The sequence below is a fragment of the Peromyscus leucopus genome, chromosome X (genome assembly GCF_004664715.2).
Source record: "Peromyscus leucopus breed LL Stock chromosome X, UCI_PerLeu_2.1, whole genome shotgun sequence".
Classification (NCBI taxonomy): Eukaryota; Metazoa; Chordata; class Mammalia; order Rodentia; family Cricetidae; genus Peromyscus; species Peromyscus leucopus.
Window position 1 is genome coordinate 3,366,470 of NC_051083.1, and position 22,891 is coordinate 3,389,360.

Here is a 22,891-nt window from a genome sequence, read left to right on the forward strand (position 1 = left end):
GCAAGGAGCGGTAATTAGAGGGGGACAGGTAGTCGCGTCAAGGTGTAGGAAGTGTCGGCAGGGTGCGGGCGGTCCGGTGACGGAAGATGACAGTCAAGGAAGGAGGCTAGGAAGGTCTAGGGCAGCGCCGGTTGGGGGCAGTGCCAAGTGGTAGCGGCGGCAGGAATGGGTCAGGGGCAGGGTTGGGGGCAGGGAATGTGGGTCAGCGATGAGAGGCAGGAAGTGGGTCAGGGCAGGCGTGGGAAGGCCAGGAAAGGTGTGTCAGCGGGGCAGGAGAACGTGGTCAGGGGCAGGGGTGGGCAGAAGTGGTCAGAGGCGGCAGGAAGGGGTAGGAAGTGGTCAGGATTCGGGCGGGATGGTGGCTGTCACACAAGGACCCCAGGGGAGGAGCCGGGAGCTCGGTCACGTCGAATCTGCATATGCAAATGAGCCCGGGAGGCCACGCCCACCCATCTACATGGGAGCCCAGGCCCTTTCTATGCAAATGAGACCCAGTAGGCTCCTCCCACACATTTACATAGGGGCCTAAGGCCTTTGTATGCAAATGAAGCCCGGGAGGCCCCGCCCTCACATCTACTCGGGAGCCCAGGGCCCGAGTGTCTATGCAAATGAAGCCCAGGAGGCCCCGCCCACCCCTTTACTTGAGATCCTAGGCATCTAGTATGCAAATGAGCCCGGGAGGCCCCGCCTACCCATTTCCATGCAAGACTAAGCTCGACTCCCTATGTAAATGAGCCTGGAAGCCCCGCCCACACATTTCCATGGGAGCTCAGGGTCTCTATGCAAATGAGCCCGGGAGGCCCCGCCCACCCGGCTATTGGCATTGTCGCCCAGGCCCCACCTCCCCATGCACTTGAGTGGCAGCAGCGCCCACGTCCGGGGCCTCATGAATATTCATGCGGGATTTGCATGCACAGGAGGGGCCTGGACACCCGGGGCCCCGCCCTCTCGTCCCATAGTCAATCAAAACCGCCTATGCAAATGAGGCCCGGCCCCATCTGTGGACGTTGAGCCGCACATGCAAATGAGGCCCTGGGAGACCCCGCCCCTCATCGCCACACCCGTGCTTATGCAAATGAGGCTCTGCCCTTCCCTTGCGTGGCTCCCGGAAAGCAGCCGTGGGATTTGCATATGCTAATGCGACTGTGGGACCCCAAGCCAGGCCCCGCCCACCCTTCCACTCACCAGGCCTGGGCCCCATGCAAATGAGCTCCGCCCCCATGAACCCCCGTGGCTCATTTGCATATGAATCTCTGCACTGCGCTGTGGTGTCAGCACCGGGTCATTTGCATGTCCGCCAGGCCCAGCCCCCTATGCAAATGATCTACGGCCTCACCCGGGCCCCACAAAGAAGGGAATATGCAAATGAGAGCCTGCAGCATTCAGGTCACCTCATTTGCATATTCTCACCTGTTTTACATACAGAGGAGGCCCCAGGCCCCTGATTTGCATATGCATGTGTGAACCCACACCAGGGCCCTCATTTGCATAAACCCACACCAGCCCCCTGGACCTCATTTGCATACCCCACCTGATTTGCATATGCAGTTGTGGCCTCACACCACACCACAGGCCCTCATTTGCATGTACTCAAATTATTTGCATATGCAGATGAGGCCCCACACCTGACTCCAGCCCCCGTGCCCATTTGCATATCCTTACCTGATTTGCATATGCAGATGGGACCCCTCTACGAACCCCAGTCCCAAGGACCCTCATTTGCATATCCTCACCTGATTTGCATATGCAGATACGGCCCCATACCTGACTCCAGCCCACAGGACTATTTACATATCCTCAACTGATTTGCATATGCAGATCTGACCCCCACCCCGCCCACCTCATTATTTTGCTATGCCCCGCCCTTCCTTTTCCTCGGCAGGCCCCGCCCACTTCACCGTTTGGCGACCAGCACGTGCAGCGGGAGCCCCAGGGACAGGAAGTCGCGCGCGAACTTCCGCAACCGCACGGACGCCAGTGTGAGGCCAGAGTCCAGGGAAAGGAAGTGCTACATGCGGGGGGGGGGAACGGGGGACGCGACTCGGTCACCAGTACTCGGATGGTACTCACAGTGACCAGCAAACCCAAGCACCCACCTGGTCAGCACGCGATGCACCCAGACCCACCGGTAACCAGCACCGAGCACCCAGCACCCACTGTCAGCACCCAGCACCAGCATCCCCACACAGTCAGCACCCCAGCACCCAGCACCCACCGTCAGCACCGAAGCACCCAGCAGCCCACCGTCGAGCACCCAGCACCAGCACCCACCGTCGAGCCACCGAGCACCCATTCACGCCACTGTCTAGCACCGAGCACCCAGCAACCCAACACTAAGTACTGAGCACGCCCAGCGGAAGCACACCGAGAGCACCCAGCCCCGCAGGCACCGAGCATCCCAGCACCACACTGTCAAGCACCCCGCCCCGATCACCGAGCGACCAGCACCCTCCCCCCACTCACCCTCCGGGTTCCCGGTCTCCGCCCGGAGCTCGCGCACCGCAGTCCTTCGCTTCGGTCCTCGGTTATTTCAGGCTGCGGGGTCGAGAAGTGGCGGGGCGGGTGGTGGGCGGGGCTTCCGGGGAGCCCCCGCCCCCGTCCCGTGAACCACCCCGTGACCCCGCTGACTAGTGACCACTTCGGAGATCGTGGGGGGCGGACTTCCGGGGAGGCCCTCAGGGCCCCTTGACCCAGTGACCCCGCCCTCGGTGACCCCGTGACCCGCCTGAACCTATGACCACGCGCATCCGAGCCGCGCCAGGCGCGCACCGCGCCTGGCAGGCCGATTCGCCGGTCCGCGTCCGCCCGTCACGATGGCCACGCGCCCGGCTGGGGGGAGCGCCTGGGGCCGGGGTCCGGAGTGAGAGGGGGTGGTTACAGTCAGAGGGGGCGGGGTTATAGGTCAGAGGGGGCGGGGTCAGAGTGAGAAGGAGGCGGGGTCAGAGTCAGAGAGGGCGGGGTCGTTTCTGGTGTCTTCGCCGTCATCTTCCTGTGGGACTACATTTCCCAGCGGCCACAACGCGGCCGCCATTAATCTGTAGTCCTTTCTGTCTCCATCAACCCGTCAGCTTCCTTTGAACTACATTTCCCAGCGGTCCCAGGGCGGCCGCCATGAACCTGTAGTCCTTTCTGTCTCCGCCATTAACCCGTCAGATCCCTGGGGTACTACATTTCCCATGAGCCAGAGCGCTGCCGCCATGAACCTGTAGGCCTTTCTCTCTCCGCCATTAACCCGTCAGCTCCCTGTCGGACTACATTTCCCAGCGGCCCCAGCGCGGCCGACATTAATTAACCTGTAGTCCTTTCTGTGTCTTCCATTAACCTGTCAGCTCCCTGGGAGACTACATTTCCCATCAGGCCCTGGGAGGCCGCCTTTTAAATCTTCGTCTCCTCCGTCAGTTTTCTTGTGGACTACATTTCCCAGCGGCCCCAGCGCGGCCGCCATTTTCCCCGTGGTTTCCCCCGTCAGCTTTCCTATGAGACTACATTTCCCAGCGGCCTCAGCGCGGCCGCCATGAACCTGTCTTCTCCCGCTTCTCCTCCATTAACTCGTCAACCCCTGTGTGACTACATTTCCAGTCAGGCCCAATGCGGCCGCCATGAACCCTCGTCCCCCCGCGTCACCGTCATTAAACAGTCAGCTTGCCCGGAGACTACATTCCCCGTCAGCCCCTGCGCCACCAGGCTCCGTCGGCTCCCTGTGAGACTACATTTCCCATGCGACCCACTCCCAACATGGCGGAAGCAGGACTTCCGGAATTCGTGTCCTCCGCTTCCGACTACAGCTAAAAACTACCAAAATGGCGGCCGGGACGCTCCGCTCCGGCAGGCGTGGACCGGGGAGGACACGGAGACCCCCCGAGGGGCGCAGGGGACGTCGGGAGCGGCCCCCGCTGCCCCCCACGTGACTCACCCGGCTCCCGGAAGCCCCCGCGGAGGCGGCGCAGCAGCTGCGACGCCAGGACGGCGGCGCCCACGGCGTAGGCCAGGAGCACAGCCCGCAGGTCCCGCAGGAGCGGCAGCATGGCGGCCTGGCCACGCCCACTGACACCGAAAGCCCCGCCCCTGACACATCAGGCCACGCCCCGACTCCCGGCTACGCCTCCGACGCCGCCGGCCAGCCCACACCGCCGCGCGGCCTCAGCGCGGGCAGCAGCGGCGGCATGGCGGCCCGGCACGCCCAGTGCCACGCTCGGACGCTCGCCACGCCCACACCCGCGCGCCGACCCGAAGAGCCACAAACGGGCGAACGCGGCGCGGCTGTCAATCACGCCGCGTGCAAGTCCCGCCCTCGCGGCTAATGTCAGTCATCGCGACCCGGGCGCTGTCAGTCACGGGGTTCCAGGCCCTGCCCTTCCCCCGCCGCTGTCAGTCACGGGGTTCGGGCCGCTGTCCGTCACGGGGTTCGGACCCCGCCTTCCCGGGCGCTGTCAGTCAAAGGGTTCGGACCCGCCCTTCCCCGGGCGCTGTCAGTCACGGGGTTCAGGCCCCGCCCTGCCCACCGCTGTCCGTCACGGGGTTCGGGCCCCGCCCCCAGGCCCGTCACTCACGTTCCCCGGCCCGCCCCCAGGCCCGTCACTCACCTCCCCGGCCCGCCCCCAGCCCGTCACTCACCCTTCCCCGGCCCCGCCCCCAGGCCCCGTCACTCACCCGGAAGCCACGTCTCAAAAATATTTTCCTTTATTGACCTCGGCCCTGTCCCTTTCCTCCCGCCTCCCAGGGGTGACGTCACCCGGAACGAAGTCTGACCCCGCCCCTACCCGGCCCCGCCCACTCCGGGCCTGGCGGTGAGAGAGGAAAAAAACACGAGGAACGAACGGCGCGGAATGACGTCATCAAGATGGCTCGTGGGTGAAGCCGCCGCCCTCAACCGGGCGCGCGGCGTGACGTCATCAAAATGGAGCGCGGGCTGAAGCCGCCGCCCTCAGCAGGGCACGGAATGAAGTCGAAGAGAGAGATGAGGGGGGCGTGGCTGGGTCGCGGTGGGCGGGGCCGCCTAAGCCCCAGGAGGGGGTGACGTCACCCCCAGGCCCGGCTCCCCGCGCGGCGCGGTGATTGACGGGCGGCGGTGTCGCCCGCCATGACGTCACCGTCCCCGGTCCTCGCGGCTCCGTCCATGGCGGCCCTGGGGGGTGGGGAGAGGAAGCGAGAGGTCAGAGGGGAGGGGACCGGAAGTCGCCCTTGCCCTACCAACCCCGGAGCGGGACTTTCTGTCCGGGTTTCGAGCTTAAAAAAGACTTTGCTCCGGTCCATGACGTCACTTCCGGTAAGGGCGAAGCGAGGCCGCTTCCGGTGAGGGCAAAGCGAGGCCCCTTCCGGTGAGGGCAAACTCAGGTCACCTCGGCCCAGCCAAGGTCACTTAGGCCCCGGGAGGACCGAGCACCGTGGGCCCAGCACCCACGGGGGCCCGGGAAGACCGAGGACCACGTCCCCAGCACCCACGGGGCCCGGGATGACCGAGGACCACGTCCCCAGCACCCACGGGGGCCCGGGATGACCGAGGACCACGTCCCCAGCACCCACGGGGGCCCGGGAGGACCGAGGACCACGTCCCCAGCACTGCCCACCGAGCACCCAGCACCCCGCATCAAAGCACCGAGCACCGAGCACTCAAAGCCCAAGTATCCAAAGTACCGAGTGCCCAGCACTCTCGGTACCAAGCACCAGCACCCTCCTCCCTCCCTCCCCGGCAGTCATGGTACTGAGCACCCAGCACTGGGCCCACTCAACCCCCAAGCAATTAAACCACTTAGCACCCAGCACTCCCCGCACTCAATCCTCTCGCGGGGCACTGAGCACCCAGCACCCCTGCATTCCTGCTGCAAACCAGGCACCGAGTCCCAAGCACTCCACGCAGTCAAAAGGTACTCAGCACCCAGCACCCCAGCCCAGGACCCCAAAACTCTTGCTCACTTGGTCCTCGAGGAACCAAAGGACTGAGCACCAAGCACTCAATCCACCGAGCACCAAGCACAAGAGAAACAGAGCATCAAGCTGGGGTCCAGGAGACGGGGGGCGTGGTCAGGACGATTCGTGGGGGTCATATGGGGTCATAGGGGTCACGCAAGGTCACCCCTGACGTCACCCCGGCCCCATTTCCCCCCCTGAAGCTCGCACAGTCAATCAAACCCCGGATCCGTCAATCAATAATTCCGCACGGGTTTTTTTGGGTCGGGGCGGGGCCCTGGGGTCGGGAGCGTGGCCAAGGCGATTCAGGGGCGTCATTGGGGTCACCCAGGGTCACGCAAGGTCACCCCGGACGTCACCCCGGGCCCCCAGATGCCCTTTTTCCGGTTTTACCATCGCACCGTCAATCAAACACCGGATCCGTCAATCAATCATTGACTCACCGGGCCCGGGTCCCGGGGGGCGTGGTCAGGCCGAGTCATGGGGGTCCTATGGGGTCATAGAGGTCACGCAAGGTCACCCCTGACGTCACCCCGGCCCCCATTTCCCCCCCTGACGCTCGCACAGTCAATCAACCAACCCCGGATCCGTCAATCAATGATTTCGCACGTTTTTTGGGGGGCAAGGCGAGGCCCTGGGGTCGGGGGGCGTGGCCTGGGACAACCAGGAGGGTCATATGGGGTCATAGGGGTCACGCAAGGTCACCCCGGAGGTCACCCCAGGCCCCCAGATGCCGTTTTTCCAGTTTTACCATCGCAGTCAATCAAACCTAGGATCCATCAATCACCCGCGCACTCACCGGGATCCAGGGGCCGGGGGGCGTGGTCAGACCGAGTCATGGGGGTCAAATGGGGTCATAGGGGTCACGCAAGGTCACCCCTGACGTCACCGCGGCCCCCATTTCCCCCCATGACGCTCGCACAGTCAATCAAACCCCGGATCCGTCCATCAATCATTGACTCACCGGGCCCGGGTCCCGGCGGGGGGCGTGGCCGGGGGGTCCGTGCGCGCTGACGTCAGAGCCCGTGGCCCGCGTCGACGTCGCGGCAGATGTACCAGAGGATGACGTAGAGGATGAGCAGGATGGCGAGGATGAAGAGCGCGACCAGCGCGGCCTTGGTCAGCGGCGCCACCAGCGGCTGCATGGCGGGGGGCGGGGCCTGCGGGGCGACGGGGGCGGGGTCAGGGGCGGGGACGGCCGCGGAGGGCGGGGTTAGCGCGGAGGGGCGGGGTTAGGGATGAAAACGGCCGGCAAGGGGCGGGGTTAGCCGCGGAGGGGCGGGGTTAGGGTGAAAACGGACGCAGAGGGGCGGGGTTAGCTGGGTAGAGGGCGTGGTTAGCCGCGAAGGAGCGGGGTTGGCGCCGAGGGGCGGGGTTAGGGCGGGGACTGCGGGAGAGGTCGGGGACGGCTCTACCTGTCCGTCACCTCCGCGAGGAGCCGCCCCTTCCGGCCCGCGGACCCTGAACGCACTGCGGAACGGGATGTCAGTCTCCCGCGCGGTCCCCGCCCCTTCCGGCCGGCCGGATGACGTAATGGATGAAGAGCGCGGCCTTGGCATGGCGGGGGCGGGGCAGGGGCGGGGTTAAGGGCGGGGTTAGCCAGGGAGGGGTCAGGTAAGGCGCTGCCTGTCCGTCACGTCCGCGGGAGCCGCCCTTCCGGCCGCGGACCCTGTACGCACTGCGGAACGGGGATGTCAGTCTCCGCGCGGTCCCCGCCCCTTCCGGCCCGCCGGATGACGTGATGGATGAAGAGCGCGAAGAGCGCGGCCTTGGTCAGCGGCGCCACCAGCGGCTGCATGGCGGGGGGCGGGGCCTGCGTGGCGACGGGGGCGGGGTCAGGGGCGGGGACGGCCGGGAGGGGCGGGGTTAGCATGAGAGGGGCGGGGTTAGGGGTGAAAAGGGCAGCAGAGGGGCGGGTTAGGGGCGGGAATGGCCGGGAGGGCGGGGTTAGGGGTGAAAAGGGCAGCAGAGGGGTGGGGTTAGGCGCGGAGGGGCGGAGTTTAGGGGTGAAAATGGCCGCAGAGGGCGGGGTTAGCCGTGGAGGGGCGGGGTTAGGGGTGAAACGAACGCAGAGGGGCGGAGTCAGCCGAGGAGGGGCGGGGTTAGGCTTGAAAACGACCGAAGAGGGGCGGGGTTAGCGGTGAAAACGGCCGCAGAGGGGCGGGGACTGCGGCGAGGGCGGGGTTAGGGCGGGAACTGCGGGGTAAGGTCGCGGACGCCTCTACCTGTCCGTCACGTCCGCGGGGAGCGCCCCTTCCGGCCCGCGGCCCCTGTACGCACTGCGGAGCGGGGATGTCAGTCACCCGCGCGTCCCGCCCTTCCGGCCGGCCCGCCGGATGTCGTAATGGATGAAGAGCGCGACCAGCGCGGCCTTGGTCAGCGGCGCCACCAGCGGCTGCATGGCGGGGGGCGGGCCTGCGGGGGTCAGAGGCGGAGTTAGGGGGTGAAAACGACGCGGAGGGGCGGGGTTAGCCGCGGAGGGGCGGGTTAGGTCTAAAATTGGCGAAGAGGGGCGGGGACGGCCGCGGAGGGGCGGGGTTACGAGTAGAGGGCGGGGTTGGAGGCGGGGCGGGGGAAGAGCGGGGACGGCGCTAACTGTCCGTCACCGCCGCGGGGAGCCACCCCTTCCGGTCAACGGCTCTTGTGCGAAATGCGGAGTCGGGATGTCAGTCACCCGCGCGGGCCCGGCCCCTTCCGTTTCGCAGTTAATATTCGCAGTGCGGCGTGTGGGTGTCAATCATAGACATAGTCGCCGCTCCTTCCGGTCCGCTGGTATAGAGTGCGGTGCTGGCCGCGGGCGTCAGTCATGGAGAAGGGTACCGCCCCTTCCGGTCCGCGGCTACCGTGGGCAGATCAAACTTCGGGTGTGTCAATCATACACATAGTCACCGCCCTTCCGGCCCCCGGATTGTGAGAGCACTGCGGGCTGCGGGCGTCAGTCATGGATGTAGTCACCGCCTCTTCCCGTCCGTCAAGCCACAGCGCGCAACTCCCTGTCAATCACAGGAGTGGTCCCCTCCCCTTCCTGTGCCCGGTCGCCGCCGCACTGCGCCTAGGTCCCCTTGTCAATCACAGGCGTAGTTCCCGCCTTTTCCTGTCTCAGCCGCGGCCCCTGGGTTCCAATGTCAGTCATCGCTGCGGCTCCGCCCCTTCCTGTCATTCACCGCTGCGGCTCCGCCCCTTCCTGTCAGTCACCGCTGCGGCTCGGCCCCTTCCTGTCAGTCACCGCTGCGGCTCCGCCCCTTCCTGTCAGTCACCGCTACGGCTCCCGCCCTTTTCTTCGCTGTCAGTCACCGCTGCCGTTCCCGTCCCTTCCCTCCCTGTCAGTCACGGCCGAAGCCCCGCCTTTTCCGCCCGCGGCCATCACCGGAAGTGACCCCGTCGCCGCCCTGACCGCCCTGCCGGATGCGACGCCTGGCAAGGGGCGGGACTTCCGGCGGGGCGGGACTCTTGTCAGTCACCGCGGCAGAGTGACGCCCAAGCGAGCCAATCCCGGGCCGCGGTGAACCTCGCGGAGAACCGGGTACCAGTACTCAGTACCGGCACCCGGCACCCAGTATTCAGTACCCAGCACCCAGCTGCGGCTCAGTCCTTCTCATGGCCACTGGGGGTCAGGAGTTGGGTGGGTGCTGGGTCCTCAGTCCTTCCCGTGGGTGCTGAGCACCGGGGACTCAGCACCAAGCAACCCAGACGGAGCACTGAGCACCCAGCACCCGGGACTGAGCACCCAGCACTTCCCGCAAACCCCCCCCGTCCCCGTGATCCGGCTGACCCCGCGGTGACTCACCCGGGCGAGGCCGGGATCTCGGGGCCGCGCCCTGGGTGACTCAGCACCGCCGGGTGCTGGGGGCGGGGTGCTCGGTGCTCCTCGGGGGTCGGAGGGGCGGCCCAGGGTGCTGGGACTCGGTGCTCCCCGCGGGTGCTGAGGCTCGGTCCTGGGCCTGGGTTCTCAGGGCCGTCGAGAGTACCCGGGACCGAGCACCCGGGACTGAGTACCGGGGACTGAGTACAGAGGACTAAGCCCTGAGGACTGAGCACTGAACACCGGGGACTGAGCACCGAGCACCCGGAACTGATCACTGAGCACCTGGGATGAAGCACTGTGCAATGGGGACTGAGCACCCACCGAGCACCCAGCACCCAGGACTGAGCACCCAGCACCCAGCACCCAGCACTGAGCACCCAGCAACCAGGACTGAGCACCCAGCACCCAGGACTGAGCACCCAGCATCCAGCACCCAGCACTGAGCACCCAGCACCCAGGACTGAGCACCCAGCACCCAGCACCCAGGACTGAGCACCCAGCACCCAGCACTGAGCACCCAGCACCCGCCCCTGTACTGGTGACGCCCAGGCCCCGCCCCATGCTAATTAGGGCCCCGTGACCCCGCCTCTATGCGGAGTCTCACCGGTCACGCCCTTATGCAAATCAGGACACCGGGCCCCGCCCCCGTGCTCATTCCGAGTCAGGGCTCCCGCTCTTATGCTAATGAGGACCCGAGGCCCCGCCCCCATGCCAATCACAGCCCCGGGATACGATTTTATGCTAATGAGGACTCGAGGCCCGCCCTATGCCAATCACAGCCCCGGGATACGATTTTTATGCTAATGAGGACTCGAGGCCCCGCCCCTATGCCAATCACAGCCCCGGGATACGATTTTATGCTAATTAGGACTCGAGGCCCCGCCCCTATGCCAATCACAGCCCCGGGATTCGGCTTTATGCTAATGAGCGCCCGAGGCCCCGCCCCTATGCTAATCAGATTTCCTGCTCCCGTTTTATGCTAATTAAGACCCCGAGGCCCCGCCCCTGTGCTGATTATCAACGCGCTGGGCCCAGTTTTATGCTAATGAGGGCCCCAGACCCCGCCTCATGCCAATTAGGACCCACGACATCCGCCCTTATGCTAATTAGAACCTCAGGGCCACGCCTTATGCTAATCACGAGCCAAGGAACCCGGCTTCATGCTAATGAGGGTCTCGGGCCCCGCCCTCATGCCAATCACAAGCCCTGACTCCAAATTTTATGCTAATGAGGCCCTCAGGCCCCGCCCCTGTGCTAATAAAGACCCACTGGCCCTGCCCCTGAGGTGATTACGTCATCGATGAAGCTTTATGCTAATTAGGACGCCGGGCCCCGCCCCCTATGCTAATCACAGACCCCGATCCCGGTTTATGCTAACGAGGGCCTCGCCCCTGCGCTGATGACGTCATCGGCCGAGCCTTGGCGGCGATGGGGGCCCGGCTCCGCCCCTATGCTAATGAGGGGCGTGGCTTCTCGCGGACCCCGCCCCGAGCCGGTTCCTCCCCGCAGGGTGCTGGGGCTCGGTCCTCCCCGAGTGCTCGGGCCGGGCACTCAGCACCCAGCACTGAGCCCTGACCGTCTGGGACTGAGCGCCCAGCACCCAGGGACTGAGCACCGAGCACTCAGTACTGAGCACACAGCACCCCCGACTGAGCGCCCAGAACGGAGGGAGGACTGAGCACCGAGCACCCAGCATCCGGGTCTCAGCACCGAGTGTCCAGCCCGAGGACTGGGCAACAAGCACCCGGCCCCAGCACCCAGACTGAGCACCCAGCACCGAGTCCTGAGCACCCGGGACTGAGCCCCGAGCACCCAGAACCCAGGACTGAGCCCCGAGCACCCAGTGTGAGCGCAGAGCAGCCGGGACTGAGCACTGAGCACCCAAGGCTGGTACTGAGCACCGAGCACCCAGCCTCAGCAGGGAGAACCAGGGACGGAGCCCCGAGCCCCCAAGACTGAGCGCCGAGTACTGAACACCGAGTCCCGCCTGGCCGCTCCTGAGGGGGCCTGTGTCCCGCGGTGCTCGGGGCTCAGTCCTTCCCGTCCCGAGTGCTGGATCTTAGTCGTTCCCCCTATGCTGATCACAACCCCTTGGACGCGTTTTATGCTAATGAGGGTCTCAGGCCCCGCCCCTATGCTGATTACAACCCTCGGACGCGTTTTATGCTAATGAGGATCACAGGCCCCGCCCCTATGCTGATTACAACCCCTCGGACGAGTTTTATGCTAATGAGGATCACAGGCCCCGCCCCTATGCTGATTGCAACCCCTTGGACGCGTTTTATGCTAATGAGGATCTTAGACCCCGCCCCTATGCTGATTACAACCCTGGGACGAGTTTTATGCTAATGAGGATCACAGGCCCGGCCCCTATGCCTATGCTAATTGCGTTGTAGGTCCCGCCCCTATGTCAATCACAAACCCTCGGTGCCCACTTTATGCTAATGAGGCCCTGAGGCCCCGCCCCGATGCTAATTTCGGCCCAGGGCTCCCGCTTTTATGCCAATCAGGGCCCCGGGGCCCCGCCTCTGTGGAGATGACATCATTGATCGAGGAATTATGCTAATGAGGGCCCCGAGGCCCCGCCCCTGCGCCGATGACGTCACCGGCCGAGCCTTGGCGGCGATGGGGGCCCGGCTCCGCCCCTATGCAAATGAGGGGCGTGGCCCCGAGTGCCCAAGCCGGGCACTCAGCACACAGCACTGAACCCTGACCGTCTGGGACTGAGCGCCCAGCACCCGGGGACTAATATCTGGGACTGAGCACCGAGCACTCAGTACTGAGCACGCAGCACCCCCGTCTGAGCGCCCAGAATGGAGGGAGGACTGAGTACCCAGCACCCAGGAGGGGGCACCCAGCACCCGGGCCTCAGCACCGAGTGTGTGTCCAGACTGAGGACTGAGCAACAAGCACTCGGCCCTAGCACCCAGCACCGAGTCCTGAGCACCCGGGACTGAGCACCGAGGGATTGGCACTAGGTACTGAATAGATGGGACTGAGCACCCAGCACCACGGGCCGAGCCCACGCACCAGGGACTCAGCACCGAGCACCCGAGACTGAGCACTGAGCACCCAGGCCAAGCACCAAGCACCCAGCACTGAGCACCCACCACTGAGCACCAAGTACCCGGAATTGAGCACTGAGCACCCGTGATTGAGCACAACTCAGCCGAGGGGCGTGGTTTATGCAAATGCAGGCGCGGCCCCTTCACCACCGCCGCTTGTGTTTTTCTCCCGGTGGGCGTGGCCTTTTTCCCTGCCCAGGCATGTCAATCACCTCCTCCACCGCCCGTTACTAGATCGGGGGGCGTGGATTATGTAAATGACCCAAGCAGTAGCCCCCATTCAGAGAAGGGGCGTGGAATATGCAAATGAGCCGAATCAGCGACGTTCTTGCTGCCGCGCTAGGGGCGTGGCTTATGCAAATCAGGGCCCGGCCGCTTCTCTGCCTCCGCAGCGTGTTTACAACAGTGGGCGTGTCCTGCATGCACCTGTCAATCACCTCCTCCACCGCCCGTTACTCGATCGAGGGGCGGGAATTATGCAAATGAGCCAAGCCATCGACCCAATCGCCCGCCGTTCTACACGACGGGCGTGGTTTATGCAAATGAGACGCAATTCGGCGCCATTCTCTCTTCGGCGCTGGGGGCGTGGTTTATGCAAATGAGCCGAATCCGCGCCATTTTCGCGACTGCACTGGGGCGTGGCTTATGTAAATTACCCCGAATCTTCGCCATTCTCGCTGCCGCCCTGAGGGCGCGGCTTATGCAAATGACTCCGCGGTGGGCGTGCCCGCCCCGGCCCTCGGCCCCGCCCCGGCCCCACGCCTGTCCATCATCGCCATGGCCGCCGCGATGCCGCCGCCTCTGCCGCTGCTGCTGCTCGCGCTGCTCGGCGCCTTCGCCGCCCGCGGCCAGGGTGAGCGGGGGTCACGGGGGGGTGACGGGGGGGTCACGGCAGGTCACCGGGGACCCCCGGGACTCCCGGCATGCTCTGCGGACCCGGAGACGCCCGGATGCACGAGGTCGGGCGGGGCCGCGGCGGGCAGGGTAGGAGTTCGCGCGCCCAATGCCGCCGCCGCGGGGCATGCTGGGAGCTCCCGGGCCCCCTCCCCGGTCAGTCAGTCCCCGGCCGCAGCGCCTGCACGGGGCCGCTGTGCGCGTTGACCGGAAGTGGCGCGGTTTCCGGTTTTTCCGGTCCCCCCGGGGCCGTGATTTTTATTTTTAGTTTTTTTTTTTTTTTTTTCTCCTCAGGGGCAGGGCGGGGCCGGGGAATTCCCCACCTGGGCCGGGCCGGGGGGCGGGCCTGGGGAGGGAGGGGCGGGCTAGGAGAGGGCGTGGCCAAGCACAAGGGCGCTCACCGCCTGTCAATCACGTCCTCGCTCTGGTTTATTTGTTATCGGCGGCGACGGGGGCGGGCCTGGAGAGCCAGGGCGGGGTCTAGAGGGTGCGGCGCGCTGTGGGCGGGGCCTGGAGGGTGCGGCGCGCTGTGGGCGGGCCTGGAGGATGCGGCGCGTTGTGGGCGGGGTCTGGAGGGTGTGGCCAGGCCGGGCCGTCAATCACGTCCTCACTCTGGTTTGTTTGCTATTGGCGGCGCCGGGGGCGGGCCTGGGGCGTTGGGCGGGGTCTAGAGGGGCGTAGCCACGCCCCGGAGCCCTAAACGCCCGTCAATCACGTCCTGGCTCCCGTTTAACTTAATAGCGGGCGGAAGCGGGGCCTGGAGGCTGAGGGGCGGGCCTGGAGGCTGAGGGCGGGGCCTGCAGGGTTCGGACACCTGGGACGGCACCAGGAGTGGGCGTGGCCACGTCCCCAAGCCCTAAACGCCCGTCAATCTCGTCCTCGCTCTTGTTTATCTGTTTCGGGCGGCGGGGGCGGGGCCTGGAGGAGGCGTGGCCACGCCCCAGGGCCCTAACTGCCCATCAATCACGTCCTGGCTCTTGTTTATCCGTTGCGGGCGGCGGGGGTGGGGCCTGGAGCGTGAGGGCGGGGCCTTGACGCCCTGGAGACCCGGGGGCGGGCCTGGAGGAGGCGTGGCCACGCCCCGGAGCCCTAACGCCCGTCACTCACCTCCTCGCTCCCGTTTAAGTTAATGAGGGGCGGGGGCGGGGTCTGGAGGGCGAGGGGCGGGGCCTGGAGCGCGCATAGACCCGGGGGCGGGGCCTGGAGGGTGCGGCGCGCTGTGGGCGGGGCCTGGAGGAGGCGTGGTCACGCCCGAAGCCCTGACCGCCGTCACTCACTTCCTCGCTCCCGTTTAAGTTAATGGCGAGAGGGGCGGGGTCTGGAGGCTGAGGGGCGGGCCTGGGGCCCTGGGCGGAGCCCGGAGGGGGCGTGGTCAAGCCCGGCCGCCCGTCAATCACCTCCCCTCGCTCTCCCTCTATTGTCAATGGTTCCGGGCGGTGTGGGCGGGGCCTGGGGAGGGGCGGGCCTGCGGGCAGGGGCGTGGCCGGGCGCGGCTCCCGTGATGCCCGCGGCGGTGACTCACCCGGGTGAGGCCGGGACCACGGGTGACTCAGCAGCGCCGGGTGCTGGGCGGGGTGCTGGGGGCGGGGGGGGGGCTCGGTGCTCGCGTGGGTGCTGGAGCTTAGTCCTTCCCATGGGTGCTGGAGCTTAGTCCTTCCCATGGGTGCTGGGGCTCAGTCCCCACTGTGGGTGCTGGGGCTCAGTCGCTGAGCACCTGGGACTGAGCACCGAGTGCCAGGCATGAGCACAGGACACCAGGAACTGAGTACCGAGCACCCAGCCTGAGTACTGAGCAACAGCGACTGAGCACCGAGCACTCGGGACTGAGCATGGAGCACCCAGTCTAAGCACTGAGCATCGGGGGCTGAGCTCCAAGCACCCAGGACTGAGCACCAAGCACCTAGGACTGAGCACCCAGGACTGAGCAACAAGCACCTAGGACTGAGCACTGAGCACCCAGGACTGAGCACTGAGGGTCAGGGACTGAGCAACAAGTACTGAGCAACAAGGACCAAGCACCAGGACTGAGCACTGAGCACCGGGCCTGAACCCAGAGCACCGGGTACTGAGCACCGAGCACCCAGCGTAAGCACCGAGAACCAGGGACTGAGCCTCGAGGACCCAGGACTGAGCTCCAAGTACTGAGCACCGGGGGCCTGAGCACCAAACACCCAGGACTGAGCCCCCGGGACTGAGCACCAAGTACTGAGCCCCAGGCCCCCGGGACTGAGCACCAGGGACTGAGCCCCGAGACCCTGGGACTGAGCACCAAGCACTGAGCACCAAGCACTGAGCCCCGAGCCCCCGGGACTGAGCACCAAGCACTGAGCCCTGGGCCCCTGGGACTGAGCACCAAGCACTGAGCCCTGGGCCCCTGGGACTGAGCACCAAGCACTGAGCCCTGGGCCCCTGGGACTGAGCACCAAGCACTGAGCCCTGGGCCCTGGACTGAGCACCAAGACTGAGCCCTGGGCCCCTGGGACTGAGCACCAAGCACTGAGCCCTGGGCCCCTGGGACTGAGCACGAAGCACTGAGCCCCGGGCCCCTGGGACTGAGTATCAAGCACGTGGGGGTGCTGGGGACTCGAGAGCCGGGGGCGGGCGTATGCTAATGAGGAGGCGGGGGCGTGGCCCATGCAAAGGAGGACGGGGCCTGGGCTAATGAGGGCGGCTCCAGGTTGTTTGGGGTCGGGGGCGTGGCCTATGCAAATGAGGATCGGATCCGTGTAACTGAGGGGCGTGGTCTATGCAAATGAGGATGGGGCTATGCTAATGAGAGCGCGAGGCCTATGCTAATGAGTGCCAGGCTTTGGGGGGTCGGGGGCGTGGCCCATGCAAATGAGGACGAGGCCTATGCTTCTCAAATGGGGACCCATATGCTAATGAGGGGCGTGTCCTGTGCCAGCGGCAATGAGGTTTATGCAAATGAGGGGCGGTCCCAGCCTGTTTGTGCATCGGGGCGTGGCCCATGCAAATGAGGACGGGGCTCTATGCTAATGAGGGGGTTTGGCCTGTGCCAGCGAAACTAAGTCTTGTGCTGACGGGGGCGTGGCCATGCAAATGAGGACGGGGTCTATGCTAATGAGGGGCGTGGCCTGTGCAAGCGAAACTAAGTCTTGTGCTGACAGGGGGCGTGGCCTATGCAAATGAAAGTGGGGTTTATGCAAAGGAGATTCGGCCCCAGGCTTTCGGGCATCGCGGGCGTGGCCTATGCAGATGAGGACGCGGTCTATGCAAATGAGGTGAGAGGTGCGGCCTCTGTTAATGATAACAAGACTCATGCTAGTGAGGGGCGTGGTCTATGCAAATGAGCACGGGTCTATGCTAATGAGGCGAGGGGTGAGGACTCTGTCAATGATAGCGAGACTCGTGCTAGGGAGGGGGCGTGGTCTATGCTAATGAGGTGACGGGTGTGGTCTCTGTCAATGATAGCGAGGCTGGTGCTAGCGAGGGGGCGTGGTCTATGCAAATGAGGACGGTCTATGCTAATGAGGTGAGAGGTGCGGCCTCTGTCAATGATAACGAGACTCATGCTAGTGAGGGGGCGTGGTCTATGCAAATGAGGACAGGTCTATGCTAATGAGGTGAGAGGTGCGGCCTCTGTCAATGAGAAGAGGCTCATGCTGTAGAGGGGGCGTGGTCTATGCAAATGAGCGCGGGCCTTATGCTAATGAGGCGAGAGGTGCGGCCTCTGTCAATGATAGCGAGGCTCGTGCTAGCGAGGGGCGGGGCCTATGCTAATGAGAGCGGGTTTTATGCTAATGAGGAGCGGCCCCGGCCTTTTTGGACACCGGGGGCGTGGCCTAGGCGAGTGAGGGCGGAGTCTATGTAATGAGGGGGCGTGGCCTCTGTGACTGATGTCGCTTGTGCTGATTTAGGGGCGTGGCCTAGGCAAACAAGGATCGGGCTTATGCTAACGAGGGGGCGTGGCTTGTGCCGGCGGCAGCGCGGCTTATGCAAAGGAGATTCGGCCCCAGCTCTTGGCAACGGGGCGTGGTTTATGCAAATCAGGGGCGTGGTCTGTGCAAGTGAGAGGAAGAGCCACCTCCTCCTTGGATGCTGTGCTGGGGACTCGGTCCTCCTGTGGGTGCTGGGTTCTCACTCCCCCTGCGGGTGCTGGGGACTCGGTCCTCCCCTCCCGTGGGTGCTGTGCTGGGTTCTCATTCCCCCTGTGGGTGCTGGGGACTCGGTCTTCCCCGTGGTTGTTGCGCTGGGGACTCAGTACCCTGTGGGTACTGGGACTCAGTGCTCCCGTGGGTGCTGGGTCTCAGTCCTCCTCTGTGGTGCTGGGGTCTCGATCCTCCCCTCCCGTGGGTGCTGGGGACTCGGTCCTCCCCTCCCGTGGGTGCTGTGCTCAGTCCCCCAGCCCCGACATTGGGAAATTTCGTCCAGAATTCACCGGATTTTCTCCGTTTTTCTCGTTTCAGATTTCGACCTCTCGGACGCGCTCGACGGTGAGGGGGGGGCGGACGGACGGACGGACAGGGCCCGGGGGGCCGCCCACGCGCCGCCCTCTCGACCCGGATTTTTAAAACTTTTTTTCAAAATTTTGAAATTTTTTTCAGAAATCCAAAAAACAATTTTTGTTTTTATTTAAATTTTTTTTTTTACTTCCCAAGATCAGGATTTTTTTTTTTCCCCCAGTGTTCCACGTTTTTCGTTTCTCGAATTCGGGGTAAAAAAAAGCCCAGACTTAATTTTTATTTTTAATTTCCAGAAATTCAATTTTTTTTCTTTCTCAAATCCGGATTTAATTTTTTTTAATCTTCATAAGTTAAAAAAAAATTTAAATTTAAATTTCTGTTCCAAGGTCAGGATTTTTTTTTTTTTCAGTTTTCCGCGTTTTTCGTTTCTCGATGACCGGGCGCTGTGGTTTTTTTCCGTCGTCCGCGTCCGTGATTCGGATTTTTGAGCCGAGGGAATCTCTGGAAATCCGAAAACTGAGTTTTTCTGGCCAAAAAAAAAAAAAATCAAAGAGGCGGAAACTAAATTTTCCAGAAAACTAGCGAAAAGTTAATTTTTTGCGGAAAAAAAACCCAGAACCTTGAAAGTAAATTTCCTAGAAAAATCGAAGACTCAGAGCCGGAGTTTCTCCCGGAAAACCAAAAAAGGAGAAAAAAAAAAAACCTGAGTTTTCTGGAATAAAAAAAAATCAAAAAGCCAGAAACTAAATTTTCTAAAATTAAAAATCAAAAATTAAATTCTTAGTTTCACCAGGAAAACAAAAAAAAAAAAAAAACCCACAAAAACAAAAAACCCTGAACTTCCTGGAAAAAATAAAATATTTTGAAGACGCAAAACTAAATTTTCAAAAAAAAAAAATGACGAAATTTCCCAGAAAATATAAAAAGTGAAGAACGAAAATTCCCCAAACGTGAAATTTAAAATTTTAAATTTTCCAGAAACCAAAAAAAATTAAATTTTTATTTTAAAAAAAATTAAAATTAAAATTTTAAATTAAAACTTTAAATTTAATTTTTTTTCTCTCCTTTTCCCCCTCAGACCCCAAGAAGCCGCTCCCGACCCCGAAAAAGCCTCGGGTGAGTGGGGGGGGCAGGCGCCGGGGAGGGAAACCGAGGCAGCGGGCGCTGGGCTCCCCCCACTTCCTGTCCCGCCCCCCACTTCCTGTCCGCCCCTCACTTCCTGTCCCGCCCCCCCACTTCCTGTCCCCCAGGAGGCGGGGCCGGCGACGACCTGGACCTGAGCGACGCCCTGGGCGGACACGGTGAGCCCGGCCCGGGGCTGGTGGGGGTGGGGAGTCGGGGTGGGGGTTGGGGCTGCCCCGAGGTGCTTGGACTCAGTCCTCTGTGGATCTTGGTGGTGGGTGCTGGCACTCAGTCCTTTGCATGGGTTTGGGTTCAGGGATTTGTGTGGGTGCTGGGACTCGTCCTCTGCATGCATGACAGGGTTCTCTCATGTGTGTGGGTGCTGGGACTCAGTCCTCTCTGTGAATATTGTGGTGGGTGCTGGGACTCAGTCCTTTGCATGGGTTTGGGTTCAGGATTTGTGTGGGTGCTGGACTCGTCCTCTGCATGCATGACAGGGTTCTCTCATGTGTGTGGGTGCTGGGACTCAGTCCTCTCTGTGAATATTGGTGTGGTGCTGGGACTCAGTCCTTTGCATGGGTTTGGGGTTCTGTCATCTGTGGGTGCTGGGACTCAGTCTTCTGGTTGGATATTCGTGTCGGGTGCTGGACTCAGTCCTCTCTGACCTTTCCCTCCCCCCCAGACCCGCAGCCGCCGCCGCCCCGGCCGCCGCCCCCGCGACCCGCGACCCCCAGAAGCCGGACGCCAGGCCCGCAGGAGGTCAGGACGGGGGCATCCGGGAGGGCGGGGCTATGCTAATGAGGAGACCGTATGCAAATGAGGACCATTTTACATATAGGGTAGCATAGAATGCAAATCTATGCTAATGAGGGCGGTTTATGCAAATGAGGCTTAATTTATGCAGACCCAGCCCACTGTGGTGTTGTGCCCGGCATGCAAATTCATGCAAATGAGGGGACGTCCATGCAAACGAACCCTGGCGTATGCTGATCTATGCTAATGAGGCCCGGCCTGTGAATGATATGCTAATGAGCCTCAGAGTAAAGTTCTATGCAAATGAGGGCTGATCTCCTTGTTTGGACCTATCGTATGCTAATGAGGGGCGATTGATTGGCAGGCGGGAAGGCTGACCTATCAAGTAATATGCTAATGAGGCCTGGAGGGCGCGGCTGGGCCCTGGCGTATGCAAATGAGCCCCCGATGGCGATCCTGTTGATTTTTAATGTATGCGCAGGGCGCATGCTAATGAGGCGCATCCTAAAATATGCTAATCGGGCCGGGGCTATTTGCATTTGCTGCCGCGTATGCTAATGAGGCCTGGTGTATGCTAATTAGAATGCGTCCCTGCTGACGTTTTCTGCCGTATGCTAATGAGGCCCGGTCTACGCTCGTTCATTAAGGGATATGCTAATTAAATTACATTCAGGATTATGCAAATGAGCTCTGACTCGCGCCCGCTCATTTTAATATATGCAAATCAGGCCCGGTTTAGACTCCTTGACTCAGAAATATGCAAATGGGGTTCGGGTTTCTTTGCATTTCTTTCTGCATATGCTAATGAGGCCTGGTTTATGCTAATTGGGCCTATCCGCAGCCCCTCTCTGGTTCCGCGTATGCTAATGAACTCCGTTGGGCGCCCGCTTGCCTGACTGTATGCAAATGAGGTCCGGTCGGGGCTTGTGGACTCAGAAATATGCTAATTAGAGCTGACGTATTTGCTGCGTATGCTAATGAGGCCTGGTGTATGCTAATTGGGCCTAATGCTCGCTCGTCTTTTCCCAATCAGGCTGACGAGCTCTGATTTTTGGCACCCGCTTATGTTAATTTATGCAAATTAGGCCCAGTCTACCCTGGTTGACATCGGAAATATGCTAATTGGAGCTGATTGATTTGCATTTGTGCGCACGCATGCTAATGAGGCCTGGTTTACGCAACCTTGCCTCCCCGTATGCTAATGAGCTGTGATGGATGCCCGTTTATTGTAATGTATGCAAATGAGGCTGGGTCTAGGGTCATTCACCTTGAATTATGCAAATCAGGCCCGGTTTATTTGCATTTCCCTTTCCGCATGCTAATGAGGCTCTCGCCCTGTGCAAAGGAGGCCCGGAGTATGCTAATGTATGCTAATGCGCCCCGCCCGGCCCCGCCCTCCTGTCCAGGGCCCCAGGGCTGCGGCTGTGATGACTCTGGCACCGCCCCCCGCCTGTCAGTCACCCGGTGGCCCCGCCCCGACCCTGCTGCGGGGCTGTCAGTCAGGGAGGAGGGCGGAGCCCTGCCTGAGCGGCGAGGCTCATGTATGCTAATGAGCTTGGAGAGGTTCCCAGGGCTTCCTGCGGGTTGGGGCATTCTAATGTATGCAAATGAGCCGCCTCACACCCGCCCTCCCCTTATGCTAATGTATTCTGGTTTATGCTAATGAGCACCCGTTCCTCCCTTGCATCTTGCTCTGTGTCATGGTAATGTATTCTAATTTATGCAAATGAGCCGCCTCACCGTCCCGCCTCACGTCCGCCCTCCCCTTATGCTAATGTATTCTGGTTTATGCTAATGAGCACCCGTTCCTCCCTGGCATCTTGCTCTGCGTCATGGTAATGTATTCTAACTTATGCAAATGAGCTGCCGTCCATCCCCTCCATTGCCTTTGCCCCTCCCCTTATGTTAATGTGGTCTGGTTTATGCTAATGAGCAGCACCCCAGCTCCTCCTCTTGTGCTAGCGCATTCTAATTTATGCTAATGAGACCCAGCTAAACCTCACGCTTGCCCCAGCTTATGTTGATTGATTTTAATTCATGCAAATCCCTGTCTTTGCCCCTCCCCTTATGCTAATTTATTCTAATCTACACTAAATAAGCCCCACCCACTCCAGTGGGCTTTGGCCTGGCCTCATGCTAATGTATTCTAATTTATGCTAACGAGCTTCTTTGCCATCTGTTTCGCTTTTCGGTATGCTAATGCATTCTAATGTATGCTAATGAGCCTCCGGCCCCCGGTCACTCCCTCCTCCGCATGCTAATTTATTCTAATTCATGCAAATCGCCCCCGCCCGGCGACCACGATGACATCACCCTCTCCGCCCGCCAGGCGACTTCTCCAACTTGACTGGAGGACGCGGCCGGGGGACGCGGTAAGCCACGCCCACCGGTGACGTCATCGTCATCGTCCCGCCGATAGCCCCGCCCACCGATGACGTCACCGCCCCGATAGCCCGCCCACTGACGTCACCGTCCCAAACCACTGTGCCCGCCCGAGATTACGTCATCGCCCGCTCATAGCCCGCCCACCGACGTCACCTCCCCGCCCCTGACCGCTGTGCCCGCCCACCGGTGACGTCATCTCCCCGATGCCCCCGCCACCGATGAAGTCACTAAGGGGAGGGGCCAGGGACGCCAGGGGAAACTGAGTCAGGGCTGCACGAGGAGTTAGTATGTGCACAGCACCCGCCACGTTGTGCGCGGTCGTCAGTGAGTACGAGCACAGCACCGCCACAGTGAGTACCGAGCACAGCACCCGCCCTTCCTTCCTGAGGCCCCGGCCGCGGCGGCGAGGGACCCCGGAGCGGGGAGCCGGACCCGAAGGTACGTAGTACTCTGTGCACGTACTCAGCACCCACCGCCGGCGCCGCTAACGCTGCCCCAGCACTGAGCACTAGACCAAGCCCAGCACCGCGCCCCGG

General features: G+C 62.3%; 1 protein-coding gene across 1 annotated transcript in view; it reads right to left on the bottom strand.

Annotated features, from left to right (window-relative positions):
• LOC114689413 (dehydrogenase/reductase SDR family member on chromosome X homolog) overlaps positions 1-4,496 on the bottom strand; it is an 8,578-nt gene extending 4,082 nt beyond the window's left edge. Inside the window, 4 exon segments of the mRNA XM_037199236.1 lie at positions 1,899-2,008; positions 2,464-2,627; positions 2,726-2,829; positions 3,787-4,496. Of these exon segments, the coding sequence (XP_037055131.1) occupies positions 1,899-2,008; positions 2,464-2,627; positions 2,726-2,829; positions 3,787-4,025 (617 nt within the window). The 5' untranslated portion in view covers positions 4,026-4,496.
• Positions 4,497-22,891: the final 18,395 nt, after the last annotated feature.